This window comes from Camellia sinensis, chromosome 1 (genome assembly GCF_055761805.1).
Source record: "Camellia sinensis isolate YWXY chromosome 1, ASM5576180v1, whole genome shotgun sequence".
In the NCBI taxonomy this organism is placed as follows: domain Eukaryota; kingdom Viridiplantae; phylum Streptophyta; class Magnoliopsida; order Ericales; family Theaceae; genus Camellia; species Camellia sinensis.
Genome location: NC_138961.1, coordinates 23280939 through 23295861, shown reverse-complemented (window position 1 = coordinate 23295861; position 14923 = coordinate 23280939). Strand labels below are relative to the sequence as shown.

Sequence of the window (14923 nt, the reverse complement as noted above, 5' to 3'; positions counted from 1 at the left end):
ACATGTTAAAATACTTGATAAGATTTATACATTCTGCTCATTAGAAGAAGAGAAAAAAAAAATAAAATGAAGAAAGTAATGTCTAATTCATTCACTTAATTTTTTTCCATTTTTTTTCCCTTCATATTGGTTCAATGATTAAACTCGGCCTATTAACCTTAAGACCCTAAGTTCAAACTTGAGGGCAACCATTTTGTGCAAATAATACCAAAAAGGTTAGTGTGTACTCAATCTATCCTTCCTAGGCCCCATTAACTCAAATAACCCGAAAGATGATCACAAGGCAAGATAAAGAAACTAATTTTAAATGCTATAAGAAAGCAAATTGAATGATATACACAAGTTTTTGCTATATATAATTGTGCATAGCTCCTACCATTTAAAGAAATGTGTCCATAAAATGTATGTGTATATACAAGAATAAACAAAAGACGAGCATCCAAAGTAAATCTATCATTTTATTCCTCCTTCAAACCATCAGTAAGAGCAGGAGCCTTACAAATAGGGCAGGAATTCTTCATCAACAACCATTTCCTGATGCAGCTGACATGAAAATCGTTATGTCCACAGTTCTTCATAGTTCCAACTTCCTCCCCATCAGCATACTCTTCCTGCCAATTACAATACCAAACAAAATGCTCGCATTAGCTGTGCTTAATTTTAAAACGAAGAAAAAACTGAAAATTTGTGATTATTAGTAATATTCGTGCATGCCTAATATTTTAGCAACATCCCATGGAAGAATTTTCCAAAATGTCTTACATTACATTCATTCAGGTTATGATCAACCAGGTTCAAATGGGTCATGTCATTGTGCCAATGACCTTCTGTGGAATTTGGGAATTCCAAAAGGTCCAAATGTTTACTATTAAGCACAAACTAAATAACACATGTTTACAACAAGAAATATCCTAAAATAAATAATGCTTACTATATGAATTTTTCCATCTAAAAATATCCAAGAAATAACTTAATTCAGTAATTTGAAACTTTATTCGTCTAATCAAAATAGTTCCATCAACTTCTCATATCAACAGCTGCTGCATTTTTACAATCCTGACGCAATTTTAAAAGCAAATACGCAAAACTACATTAAAAACAGGTCATTTCAAGAGCTGATATAGCAAGATTCTCGTCATATCTAACATTCTGAAGAAGATGCCTAAAATGCAAGTTTCTTTAGACACCATTTTCCATCTTATGATAATCATAGACATGTTCATTTTTCGGATATCAATCACAGATGAAACCTTATACCCTTTTTGGGTCACATCAGAGAGGCAAGATACGATAATAACTTACAAGGCAGATACAACAGGTTCCTTTTTCATGGTTTAGATCTGAACAGATCTTTGTTTCTGTCAAACACTTTGAAATCATATCTTCAGACAAGCCAGTGTCGACATTCCCTATCCTTTCCCCTAGAGCAAGAAGTTCCTGTCCAAAGCCAATTTCACATTAGTAATAGCTGGGGAAGACTACAAAAATGACTTTTTTAACAGTTAAATTTATCCACCTCATAACTCATGTCATCGATGTCTAGCCTCATGTCTCCATATTGATCGGAAAAATTCCCGGAACTGGCATACAACGACGAGGGATCCATCATCATGAAATCCTACAAAGATAAAAATGAATTCAAGTCACTAGCTGATCATAACTTGGGGTAAATACATAGTAACTGTTGCCCATATCAAAGGACGATCCAAGAATTCATTCCTGTACATGTACCTACATCCTTGTTCAAGAATCCAAAAATTTACTTATTTTATTTTTAATTATATAGCTTAATTAATATCTTATCAATATTTGTTTTTTATTTTTAAGGAGTAGTTCCTATTTTGTATTAGGAATTTTAGTCTATGTAATAATGTAAAAGCATTAGGTTTTGGCATTGTATTATGAAGCATGGATTAATAATATTGTGTTTTAAGGTTGTGGCTGTTGTGTTAGCATTATGGCCAATTTCTTCTTCTCCTCTCCTCTTCCCCCTACAGTGTTCTACATTAGAAAGGCAAGGCCATGATTGCACTCCCCCCAAGCTCACCATATCACACACTCAAAACAGTTATAACCCAGATCCTTGTAAGATAGCCGTTAGTTGTTGAATCAGCCCTCTAGGCTGATCACAAGGGGCAATTCAATAACAAGATGATAAAGTATGAATTATTAGTGATCTTGCTATAAGTTCCAAACTTAAAAATCTCTAAAATGGGACCCATGAAAGTTAGGATCTTCTCAGCTTTCAACCACATAAATCAACTGGGTTAACTAGAGCATTTAAGCAAATTAATGGTTAAAAATTGCACACACCTCAGATCCAATTCTGTCATGGGAATCCACAATACTAGAAATTGACTGGAATCTGTCAATAGCAATCCTTGACCTTCCATTCCTGTGACCATTATGCCATCCCCCAGCAGAAGGTCTTGAATATCTGGAAGGGTAAGTTTCTGAGAGTGACTGCAGACTATTTTCTGTAGAAGCTACTTCATGTCCAAACTGAGGGTAGCTCGGACCAGCTCTATATGAAGGAATTGCTCTTTGAGAATGACTAGCATAGCCTTCCCTTGTACCCTGAATGGGCGGAGCAGGAAGGTACTGCAAAGACGAAACAAGATTTCTGCTTGAAACAGAACCAGGGTGGCAGCCACTAATCTCTGTGCCACTTCCTCTCTCAAGAAACTGATTGCTCTCATGGCCCAAGCCATTGGTACCTGCAACTTTGCCAAACATCTCTCTTAGAAATATTTTATAAATCAAAGGAAACATAACATACAGTCCTCTAATGATTAATATTCTTGGGAGATTATCTAGAACTAATTAATTTATAAGATTTGAATCTTAATTTAAGGCAGTGTTTGGTTCCCTGGAATGAAGTGGAATTGAATGGTCATTCCATCAAAATATCCATTCCCATGTTTGGTTGACTAAAAAAAAATAAAAATTGCATTGTGATTGGAATTGTCATTCACCAATAAAGAAAATGATCATTCCATAGGAGAGCCTAAGGAATGACCATTCCATCTCATTCCAATGAACCAAACAGAGCATTAATGTGAATTTTAAGGGGTAGAAACAGTAAATTTGCAATTGTTATAAATTCTTCAGACCCAAAAATAAGACATTCACGTAGAATTTGAAGTAAACGAACTTTTCATCCCCCCAGTAAAAGATACGTACCATATCTAAGTTGAGTTAAGAAAAAGAAACTAAACCCCTTCAACTCTAGCTCATACTAACCTGCAGTTCGAATCCTTCCAGGAGCTGAAGGAGGCAAAGTATTAAAGTTCCACTCTGGAGTGGTTTCATCAGTAGCATTCATACTGGTCATGCCTACTGCTCCACGGTAGCTTGATGAATGGATTGTTGAATGGTAAGGATGAGAAGAATGGCTTGATGAATGAGTTCTCATTGGATTGGCTTCCCAATCAAGTCCAGATCGGCTTCTTACATTCCTCACTGGATCTTCACCAGCAATTGAAAGGCTACCACCCCCATAATGAGGCAAGCCAATATGGCCAGAAGGAACATTTTGATAATCAGGTGGTGGTTTTTCCAGCGATAACACAGAAGAACTAGAGGAACTTCCTGCACCATAGAATCTGCCTGTGCTGCCTCTTTCACAGGCTTCAGAAATTGCGGGACCTTTTCTTTTAAATGGCCCCCTTACACTGCCAGTTGCAGAATCTAGCAGACCCCTCTCATTTTCATGAATATTGCAACTGCCATAGTAATTAGAATGTGCATGACCTGCATTATTCTGCGGGGCCAGATATAAGTTTCCAGCAGCTGACGACTGCGGGAAGGGAACATAAGAAGGGCCTGAAAAAGCTGGTTGGAAAGGTGGTATTTCCGTGCTGAAATTTGAAGAAGGATGCGGAATGGCTCTGGCTTCCGAATTCCACTGAGAAGGAAATTGTGCTCCACCCCTTAATATATTGTCAATTGGATAAACCAAAGAACCATTTTCCAGAGCAGCAGTCCTTCCTGAAATATAAAATTCATGAGCAACAACTTTAGTGCCAAAAGGATCAATTTATGAAAAACAGATGCCAAATAGTAGTCCAACTTAATTTTAAATTGTCTTTTAGGAAATTCAGACCTTGGTAGAATGGATTACTTAAACTGCTATTTGAATCTAGAAACAAGGGCTCACAGCCAATAAAAGGTCAAATTAAGATGGAAGTCCTCTATTTTTTTCCCCTTGTTTCATTATCATGCCCAAAAATCTGGGAGAGTCCAATAGTTTGTATGCAGGCAACATTGCCTTGCCTGTATGTTCTATAGAAAGATATTAAACTCATTTAACAAAAACAGAAAAAGTTTAAAGATCCAGTACCCATATGAATGTAGGACTGTTCTCCAGTTAAATGATTTCCATCATGACCTCGGTCTGTCACCATTCTGGATGAGTTCGGAAAGTGTCTATGATCCATGGCTCACTCAAAGTAGGAGATGGATCAAGTGCAGGATATAAACCACCTACATGTATGAGAAAACTTTTCTTAGAGTTCAGCAGCACAATTGTTGCAAATGTTCAATCAAGGATAAAAATGAAACATTTCTATCAATTGGTCCTCAGAGGAGGAATGCTTACTGCAGTGCAATACTTTCAGAAAAATGAAGAATTTCCCCCCAAAGAATACTGAATAACACATGAATAACCATTATTCGATATATTAAGCCTTTTTTCAACCAAATTTTTTCACATTTTTATCCTTTTTTTTTTATAATTATTCTAGTAGTCCCAAAAGGATTGTTGATGTCAAAATCACAATGTTGAAACTTGTCAAACAAACTATTGGTGCAAACTGCAAACGGTTGAAGTATTTCAGCCATCAGACTTAAGTTTGCAGATTGAAATTGCTGACAAACCATTCTAATTTTCAGCGTGCTACCTTTTACAGATCCAGACGCAAAAAGTTTTAAAGACAACTAAAACACCTCCCTACATCAAGGGTGACGGAAAATGACACACAAATCACACACACAATTGTGCGCACCACACATGCACTCAAAAGAACAAGAGGGAAGGTGGAATTACTGTGCCATCAATTATTAATACAAAAACAGCATCACCTGGTGATGAAACCTTATTGTGAAGGTAGTTAAATTCTACCACCTCCACTAGCTCTGTAAGTAGCAATCTAAGGGATAATAGAGCTTCAAGGATCCAATGATCACAAAAAATTGTGCTGCATAAAGAATTAGCATTGCTAGTTTGATTGTTATGAGGAGCCAAGTTTCTAGAAACACAATTTGAGCTTACATTATCACAAACAAACAAATAAACTAATTAAGTACACATAGTATAATTTTAATAGGTAGACCACCAACATAAATACCTTAGCCAAAACCTTTGTGAACATGAAGATTGAGATCTTTCTCGAATGCCAAGGCTTCCCAAGGAATAGACAGTTTGTGCTAATAATGCTAAGTTTCCGTCATAAACAGGCAGAGATTAGTTAAACCATGACCTAAAGCAACACATTGGTTTGACACTAAAATCAAAAAAGAGGAGAGAGATCTTGCATCACTAGCTGTAATGGAAAAGACAAACCAATTAAGTAGGCTTTGATTATGCTCAAAGTATTTAAAGGCGAACGCATAACATGGTGCATTTTACCCCTCATGAGACAAGGTGTAAGCCTCAAGGCGTTGAGATGTAAGCATTTCAAAATTTGAATTTTTATATTTAATAAATAAATAAAATAGTTTAAAATAGTAGAAATAAATATAAAGGTGTAAATACTTTCCTCCTCAAAGCATCGAACATTTCACTATAAAAAAGGAAACTTGCCCTCATCGAAGGTGAAATCGACATTTTTAACTTCAATTATTAAGCTTCTAACTTTAGTCTAAACTTTGCTTCTTTTTATTTTTCCTTTTTTTTTGTTTTTGTTTTTGTTTTGGGTCATCCTTGAATCTCATTTTCACTCCCCCTCAAAAAATACCTAAAACAAACCTTTAAATCCAAGTGCAGCAATTATTTACTTGTTTTTTCCCATGAAATATAAATACAGAAGAGATTCCTCATTTTATGTTTAAACCATGTATTAGATTAAGTTTGACAATAGTGTAGCCTAAAAAGCAAAGCCTGAACGCATTTTGCTCTAACCTCACCTTGAGGTAAGCCTCAGCAACACCTTTTAAAACTTTGATTATGCCAAACATAGGAACACGACAACGTAGATGCATGGAGATGCTGGACACAATGATAAGATGACAAGTCTTTTGTAGTTCAATCAAATACACAGCCCAACAAAGTAGGGGCAAAAACAAGGAGATTTTCATTTGATAACCTAGAGGTATTTGGCAATGGAGAACATGTACACACCTCATGTCACTGCGACGCAGAGGCCATAGAGAACAGTAAAGAAGTCATATTCCTGTTTTCGATCTCAACATCAATTCCTTACTATCTACCAAATCACTAAACAAATATGCTGTGCATCTTACAAAGTTTCTAATGTATGCTCATTACTTTGCTTTCTGAAATGAAGTTTAGAAAATCTAACTATTGCTGGCCACTGCAAGGGATCTAATCCTGTTCCAGTGAACTCATCGATATGGTAGACTTATCTTCCAAAGCTTTCCTAAAAATAATTATGAAACAAAATCAAATTAAGGAAAGAGAAATGGAGCATGACCTAGTAAAGGGTCCACAGTATTAGAAAATCATTGTCTGATCAGAAGAAAAAAGAAATTAGTATAATCACAATTTTTATTCAATTAAAATAGAACATGGGACATAAAATAGCATTAGATGCCAGAGTATCTTCCTCATTCTGAAAATGTCAACTATGAGTTTGAACCACAAAACATGTTGTCTCTAATATGCCAATCAGAGGCACGTTGACATATTGAGCACATTTTACAGTTTCGACGGTAGTGACTCGTATATTGTCCTCAAAGAACTTGAACATAAGTCCATATTCTCACAATTGGTGAAAAGATAGAAATATGATCACTTAATATAAAAATATGCACGAGCTACAAGCATATGAGAACACTTCAAAGTCTACCTGATGGAGCATGCATAGTGCGTACAGTACAACAGATTTGAATGGTTGGCACACAAAAGTGAAATGGGATAAAAATGGAGGCTATAACTAAATAGTGGTGAATCTGTTCACAGTGAGTCAAAATAACATCAATAGATTAGGGCAGACTAAAGATGGTGATGAGGCAGCGGCTGAGGCAGCAACAGGCTACAGGTGAGTGGTAGAGAGTCATGGAGTGTGTACTCATTGTTCTGTGAAAATAGTAAAGATGGCAATTATGGTGAACGGTGGTGGTGGCACTGTAACAATTTTGCAATAATACAGTTCAAAAGCTCAATAACAATTGATTTAAGTTTCTTAAAAAAATAAGTACGATTTTCAAATATTATTTATATGCTTATCAATTATAGAGAAAGATGTGGTGTTGGCAATGGTAGTACAAATTGCAGTGATTATGAAAGTGTCTAGGTTTATCGATGTAAAAGCAAAGTTTTGAGCTACCTCAGTATATCAAAGTTTCTAGCCTTCATCCACTATTTAATTTCAAAATAATAATAATAATAATAATAATAAAGAAGACAGATTGAGACTAGATATGACCTGGGGAATGTAAACAACATATGACAGTGGACAAAACAAAACATTTAATACCTCAAATTTATCTCCGTTCATAAATCCCATAAAGGACCTGTACAGACTAAGCCTACAACTTTTTTCTTCCTGATAGCTGAACCAAGGGACTAATGAGCACCATAGTGCACACAAAATGTCATCAAGATATGAGAAACTACATAAACGCCTTCTATGAAAAATACCTCCGAATTTTCTCCCTGGAAATTGAACCACGATGTTAATTTGGCCTGCACTGCAGAAAAAATATTATCCCTGAGACAGAAGTAGGCATTATAGCCCCAGCTGTTGTCTCACTGAAACTGAAGGAAAAAATGGAAGCAAAAAGGATGAAGACCTAAACTGAAGGATCCACTATTGAAAACAATGCTGGCAGAAGGGGAAGGCGATACTTTGTGACACCAGTGAAATGGAAAAAAGGTAAGGACCTTAGATGAAGGTTGTGCTGCTAAAACCAAACTTGGAAAAGAATTTGAAAAGCTAATACTCATGGCAACTTTCTGCTATTTCTAACACGTCCACATTCTAGGGGATGCAAAAATTGAAATATGTCCACACCATATCACCAAATATTTTAATCCCTCTCATTCAACACAAGAGTGTAATCCACCAAGCCCAAAAAAACTTGCACACAATGTAAAAATTATTATGTAAATAACAACTAAGGCTGCCCGTTCAGATATGATGTTGCTATATATACAAGGTTGCTTGGTGAAATATACAGATCAAAGGCTACAAAATCAACTACAACACTTGAACACGCCTGCCCCTCAGGATTATAGACAATATCCACACCTCCAGGAGATCCCCAATTCAATAACATGGGCATTCTAGGTGAAGTTCGCTTCTTGTCAGAAGCAATTTACAAGAAAATTTGAGAGTGCTTGGCAACACAAATCCTGAGGCATTCCTGAAGCAACTTTATGAAGTGGAAACCTCGACGGAAAACAGAAACTTTGAAGGCAAATGGTCAACTAAAGAGGAGGGGACAACAATCAATTGAGTTCAGAAAACTAGGCAATACAAAGAGATGGATGAAGTCAATGAAGAAATTTAGCTCAACCACTTGAAAGTTTCTTACACGTCTTCACTCCTGCCTGAAACCAATAAGAAACTTCACATGGAACCATTTCCAATAGGTAAGATCCATTTGTATTCGCCAGATTTGAAGAAAACCAGATATTCTATCTTGCTCATTTTCCTTACTCCAGCATACCAGTGGAAAGCTGTTAGAAGTAAAGATCAATCTTTCTTCTCCACGCTGTCAACTTATTATCTTCTTAAATGATATAAACTGTTGCAATTTTGACTCACATGCCAACCCCCTTTTCTCCCTGCCAGTAAAATAAACTGTTCCTCTTGTTGAAACCTCAACACCATGATTAAATTTTCCATTGATTTGTGCTATATGATTGATCCAAAATTGTCAGCTACATATGATGAAACACCAAAGAGGTGTTTATCATCATTGTGGGGGTAACTGACTTCAGTTTTTTAAGAGCATTGCACAATACACAAAGTCGTTAACCAATACGATTCAAAAACTAGCGACATAAATTACAATAATCTCATTCAAGAGATTTAATCAGCAATTTCTTTGTTGAACCCCACTTCAAAATGGCAACAAGAGTTCAAATGCACCCCCAGGCCGCAGTATCAAAAAGAAGTATCCAAGAAGTCAACTGCCATGAATTTGGGAAGGCCATCAATAAGCTTTTGGATAAAAGATGTTAAACTTTTCCACCATATTCAAAAGGAATGGTCCTAATGAATAATTATATAAATGAGAATAATCATCAGTGAGCCATGGCTTCTTTTGCAATAAAATGAATCACAGTAACAATCCATATCCTCAGTTCATCATCTCAATACTGCAAGCTCGAATGCTCAAAGCACCCGGTGACATGCACCTTCACATATAGACTACTAAGGCCATAGGATCCTGAGAACAAACTGCATGTCACAAGGTAAGATGGTCCTATTGCCATTGCAATGTTCAATGCGAACAAGGAACTACATAAGACTTCAGCAAATTGAAAAATGAAGTCTCTAGAAACGAACTATAGTTTGCTCTCCTGGTGCAAAGTCAATTTCTAGCACACAATTGAACCTGTTCATATGTTAAAAATCTTGATCGAAAACACAGGATTCAAAAATGAGAATCCTTCTTCTGTAGCTCAAAGAAACCCAAGGTGCCTGCAATGCAATACCATTTATGATTCAGATAAACTGAAAAGAATGAAAGGCTGACTAGCTATATACCAAATATGGCTCCTACAAATGGCTAGTGACTATTCCTCACCAGAAAATAATTAAATGCATATAAGCAACCGACCTGTTAGCACTAAAAAAAGTTGAATGCTACGTAGTTGGAGATTTAGATCATTTTAAAAGCTCTGTAAAAGAGCTTTAGATCCTGGAAGGTAAATGAAGAAATTCAAAGATAAAAAAGGGAAACAGGTTCCATGCAGAAGTATTTACTACTTGGAAAAGATTAATTTGAGAAGCCTGTTCAGAGGAAAATATGTACTCCAACAAATTGGTGTGTGTAGGAGAGAGAGAGAGAGAGAGAGAGAGAGAGAGAGAGAGAGAGAACCCATCTAAGAAGTTTCACTCACCTGTCCACGCTGATAACCCACAGTCTATTAAACTTCAAGGCAATGAATGTTCAAACATGTCTCAAACAAGTGACATGTAGAAAAAAGAGAGATATACCATCAATATCCTTGCACCTGCATAATGGAAACCAACTAAACCTACACAAGGATAAGGAAATCAGTGACAACAAAAGCAAATCGCTATCTCCAAATGTTTCCTCCTAACACCCTTCAAAAGATGGTGCAAAACAAGCATGGTGGGAATAAACCTCAATTAGTTCAGCTATAAACATGTCGCAGAACCATAACAAGAACATAGATTTTTGGCATCTTCTGCAAATTGAACCCAGGCAGATAAAGCTTGCTTGAATGACTCTTCAATTCTCCAAAATAAAAATACCCCGTCACTTAAGCTATGCTGTTAAAGATATTATACTAAGATTGCAAACCAAAATCACTTTACACTTTCCAAAGTGCTTTTAGTATTGTTAATCAAAAAGGCTAATGAGACCAGAGTTCATCCTTTTGTAAAGGAGATACAGGTTCTTATCAGAATTTCTTAGTTGCAAGTTGCAGCTAGTGCATAAATATGGAAAAAAATTATAAAAAATTTAAAAATTGCACATAAAGAAGAATCAATTTTGAGGTTAAAAAGGAAATTTTCATCCATTTTGTATAGTTGATTTCGGGGATGGTTAATCCGTCCTTAACTCAAATGTTAAACTTTGTAGGAACCTTTGAATAGGTTTTTGGTGCTTCTTCTTTAGAATGTTTTATTTATTTAACAAAATAAAAAGAAAAAGAAAAAGAAAAAGAAAAAGAAAAAGAAAAAGAAAAAGAAAATGAAAATGAAAATGAAAATGAAAATGAAAATGAAAATGAGCCAAATAAGTAGATTATTTAAAAAAAAAAAAAAATTCTAAATTTGAGCAGGAATGCATCTTATGCACAAATTCATGTACCTCAAATTTCTGTCTCATAATCTTGTCTCTAATTTGGTTCCTCAAGCCCCATTCTAGTCCTCATTAGAGATGCCAAGTTATTATTATTATTATTATTATTTTTCTGCCTCTCCAAATTTTAAATTTCACTAACAATAATTGCAACCTAAAATAAAAATTTACACTTCAAATGCAACAATAATTAATCAGTGACTACATGCAAATATATTAAATGATCGATTTAAACAATATCAACAAAGAAACCAAAATTTCATAATTTCGTTTGCATGAAATAAATATTGCAGGACGTGGGAGGGATAAAAGGAACATAAAACAACTATAACATACTTACATATAAAACCTTGAGAATTAAAGGGTGCAATATTCTGCTTTATCAGTATCTATTTCTTCCACTGATTATAGTTTCGAACCTGTTACTTAAGTTGTACTTCAACTATACAACAATATCAACTAGGAACATCTGGATGCACCTGAAAATTGAGTTGCTACATCTTAACATAAGAAATTTTCTATGAGTCCATCACTATGAATGTGGCCATTGCAAGCAAATGGCAACTAAAATAATTTTTTTTTTTTTTTTTTGATAAATGAATTGGCAACCATAATAATAATAACAACAACAAAGAAACAACTGATGTCAATTCATCAGTCCAGCTGTCTTAATGTCATTTTATGATACATTAAAACTGATCATACACCATCTGTCTGCTAATGCACTCCATTCTTTTTTATGGCACCAACCATAATGATGGATGTGAACTATTGAATTCCACATGAATATAGAACAAAACCATCTATTTTCCATGGAAGCCAAGCACCAATTATTCTCGTACACAACAACAGAATCACATCCATAACAAAGAAATTTTCTTTTCTTCCCTTACGGGGATGGGGAAACAAGACTTAACAAAATCATTTAAAAATTCAGTTGATAAAATGGTATTAAAGCATACAACCCTACGTTTGAAACCCACCACCCCCTTGATTATACAAAAAAAAACCTCAGATGGAAGGAAGACCCATTCTTGAGCAGCCACACGTGCTAGAACGTTATGATTTCACATGGATGACCCCCACTCAATAGGGGCCACACAAGCGAGATATTTTTAACGCAAAACAACCTAAATTGCTATCTAAATATTAATAATTAACGGAAAAAAAAAGTCTAAACACTAAACACACGGACAAAACAAACAAGGGCATGTCTTTAAAATACTTAGGCCACTAAAACTAAACTATAATACCAAAAACACTTTTTATGACATCCAACTCAAATTAAACTCAAATTTATCACTATTTTCTAGAGTTGGCTCGGTCCAAATCCATATAAGACAAAAATAAATAAATAAATAAATAACAGAATTTCCAAGCCAAATGAATATATATTATTGCGATCAAGCATCGTATATAAACGCATATATTACAACACAAAAAATTAATAAATAAATAAATCATAAATTGACCGAGCGATGGGAGTCAATTCCAACGCCAATAAGACGCCGTTTGACTTGGAATTTTGCGATTTTTCTATTATTTTATTTCTGATGACTGCTCTAAAACACAATAATAGAAAAACTAGAACATGCACATAGAATCAAGAATCAATCCACAATCCACAACCAACAATAATTCAAAAATTAGCAAAATTTAATTGAAATAGACCTTAATTGAAAGCAAATTGAGAGTCATGCAACAAGAGAACATGAAAATAGGCGAATGATCTATCGGAAAACGAATGAAAAACTATGGCCCGAGAGGACGAACCTTTTTGGAGGTCGATCGACGGTTGAAACCAGCGGGTGAGAGGATCGGACGCTGGAGAAACAAGATCAGAGAAGGGTTTCTGAGAGATTGGGGATTTTGAGGGGTTAGGGTGGTTGCAATGGCGTTTGGTAGAAGAATTGGAGGAGAGAACGGTCTGTTTTATGTCCCAAACGCACCTAAAGAACTCAATTTATAAGAAAGAGAGAGAAGAACGAAAAAATAAAGAGGAAGGTAGAAGTAATCAATAAATCAATAGTTAAAAAAAAAAAAAAAACACTTCCCAAAATAGGTTAAAATTGTAAAAAAAATATATGTTTTAGAAAATTTAATATTTTATTTAAACCAACAAAACCCTATTTAAAGTTCGTTTGATAAATGATTTTTTAAATAATTTTTAATTTTTTTATATAAAGACATAAAAAAAAGAGTAGAATAAATTATTTGACAATTTATAATTTTACTTTCCTAACAAGGCCTTGGTCACGCATTTAATATAAATTTACAAAAATATTAAAGATCTCAAATAAATTATTAAATATTCTACGGAATACTCAACGTGAAATTCACATACTTAGTAACTTATTTTGCATCTATAACATTGCTCATAAATTTATTATGTTTACTTTTCTTAGGTTCTTATTTCCCAATGACAACATGATTAAATTACAAATTTGGCAAGACAATCCAAAAAAAAATAATAAATAAATAGTACCAAAATAACAATGCATACATTTGGTGCTATTAGAACAGCGGCGATGGGACAACGTCGATAACGACGACAGATGTTAATATAAATCTTGTTTAATTTGATGTAGGTTTAATTTTTCAAACTGTATCTACGAGTAAATTGGTGATTTTTCTTAGATTATAATTCATTTTTTGACAATTTTGTTTTTATTGTTTGTCATTTGTTGTTTGATTATTTATGTGGCCCTTTACGATTTTATTGTTTTTAATTTTTATATAGTATGTGGTTTGCTTTATTTTAATAAAATTATATTCCATGTTCAAAAATGTTTTGAAACTCTATTAAAGGAGTTCTAATAGCTCTAATGAGATGTGGGTCCCATTGTAATAGTGATATTTGTATTTTGTGTTTTTTTTTTTATTGACTTTTCATGTTATTATAACTCATTAGAACTCTTTGATTTAGAAAAGATATATCATTGTTGTTTCATATTCCTCAAGAGAAAAGAAAAGCAAAGAGCAACCCTACAATTTATTGTTAAAATTTGGCAAAATAGACACAAAGCACATATACATTGTGAATTCAGGCTAAATTTAATATGATGCTATAATATCTGTTAAAATATCATGTCAAATTTTTACCTAATGAATGTTTGACTATTGACTTTTATAATATTGTGATAGAAATTATTTTTTTTTGTGAAAAATAAAAAATAATATATTTTTATATATATTTTTTATACGAGGTGATGCACGTGTCAGTCTTTTATCACACATATATATATATATATATATATATATAATATATATAGGGAGAGAGCAATGGAGAAATAGATAGAGAGAGAGAGAGTGTCGACATGGTGGCAGCGCCGCTTTGAAGTGCCGAGAGGCAACGATTAGGGAGACGCTGGACAAAAGAGTTTGCGAAGGAAAGGGAACGAAGAAACGTGGGTAAACCCATATTCTTTACTCTCTTTGGTTGCTGTACGCAAACAGACCTATATATTTTATGAGCAATGATAGAGACTCCTTCTATTTATCACCCCATAATTTTCACAAGCGTGTGGCGGATGGTGATTGAAAGAAAGGAAAAAAAAAATATATATATATATATATATATATAACCAATAAAAGAGAGAAAGGGTTAAAAGGGATGGGTGAAAAAGAGGACACGAAACATTTTTAATATTTTACATAGGCATGCACTCCATCTAATTTACTTTATTCCACTTTTGTCTTCCTCATCATTTCCCATTTGGATTTCTCCTATTATTGT

General features: G+C 34.3%; 1 protein-coding gene across 28 annotated transcripts; it reads right to left on the bottom strand.

Annotated features, from left to right (window-relative positions):
• Positions 1-289: 289 nt before the first annotated feature.
• Positions 290-13234, bottom strand: LOC114285675 (uncharacterized). Of its 28 annotated transcripts, XM_082873782.1 has the most exons (12): positions 12961-13199; positions 11528-11666; positions 10256-10393; positions 9973-10053; positions 7823-9833; positions 7659-7734; positions 4343-4485; positions 3244-3990; positions 2314-2717; positions 1517-1618; positions 1303-1437; positions 290-611 (listed from the first exon to the last, which is right to left on the bottom strand). In XM_082873782.1, the coding sequence occupies exons 7-12, from the start codon at positions 4437-4439 to the stop codon at positions 459-461; spliced, it is 1638 nt and encodes a 545-aa protein (XP_082729908.1). In that variant the 5' UTR covers positions 4440-4485; positions 7659-7734; positions 7823-9833; positions 9973-10053; positions 10256-10393; positions 11528-11666; positions 12961-13199; the 3' UTR covers positions 290-458. The 28 variants fall into 28 exon arrangements, with proteins under 28 accessions (XP_082729908.1, XP_082729901.1, XP_082729911.1 ...); XM_082873775.1 differs by having other exon boundaries at positions 7659-9833; XM_082873785.1 differs by lacking the exon at positions 7659-7734.
• Positions 13235-14923: the final 1689 nt, after the last annotated feature.

Coding starts and splice junctions, on each gene's coding strand:
- LOC114285675 (XM_028228753.2), bottom strand. CDS start 4,439: ATGGATCATAGACACTTTCCGAACTCATCCAGAATGGTGACAGACCGA. Junction 2,718..3,243: donor TGGAAGGATTCGAACTGCAG/GTTAGTATGAGC, acceptor GCAAAGTTGCAG/GTACCAATGGCTTGGGCCAT. Junction 612..1,302: donor GAACCTGTTGTATCTGCCTT/GTAAGTTATTAT, acceptor TGTAATTGGCAG/GAAGAGTATGCTGATGGGGA.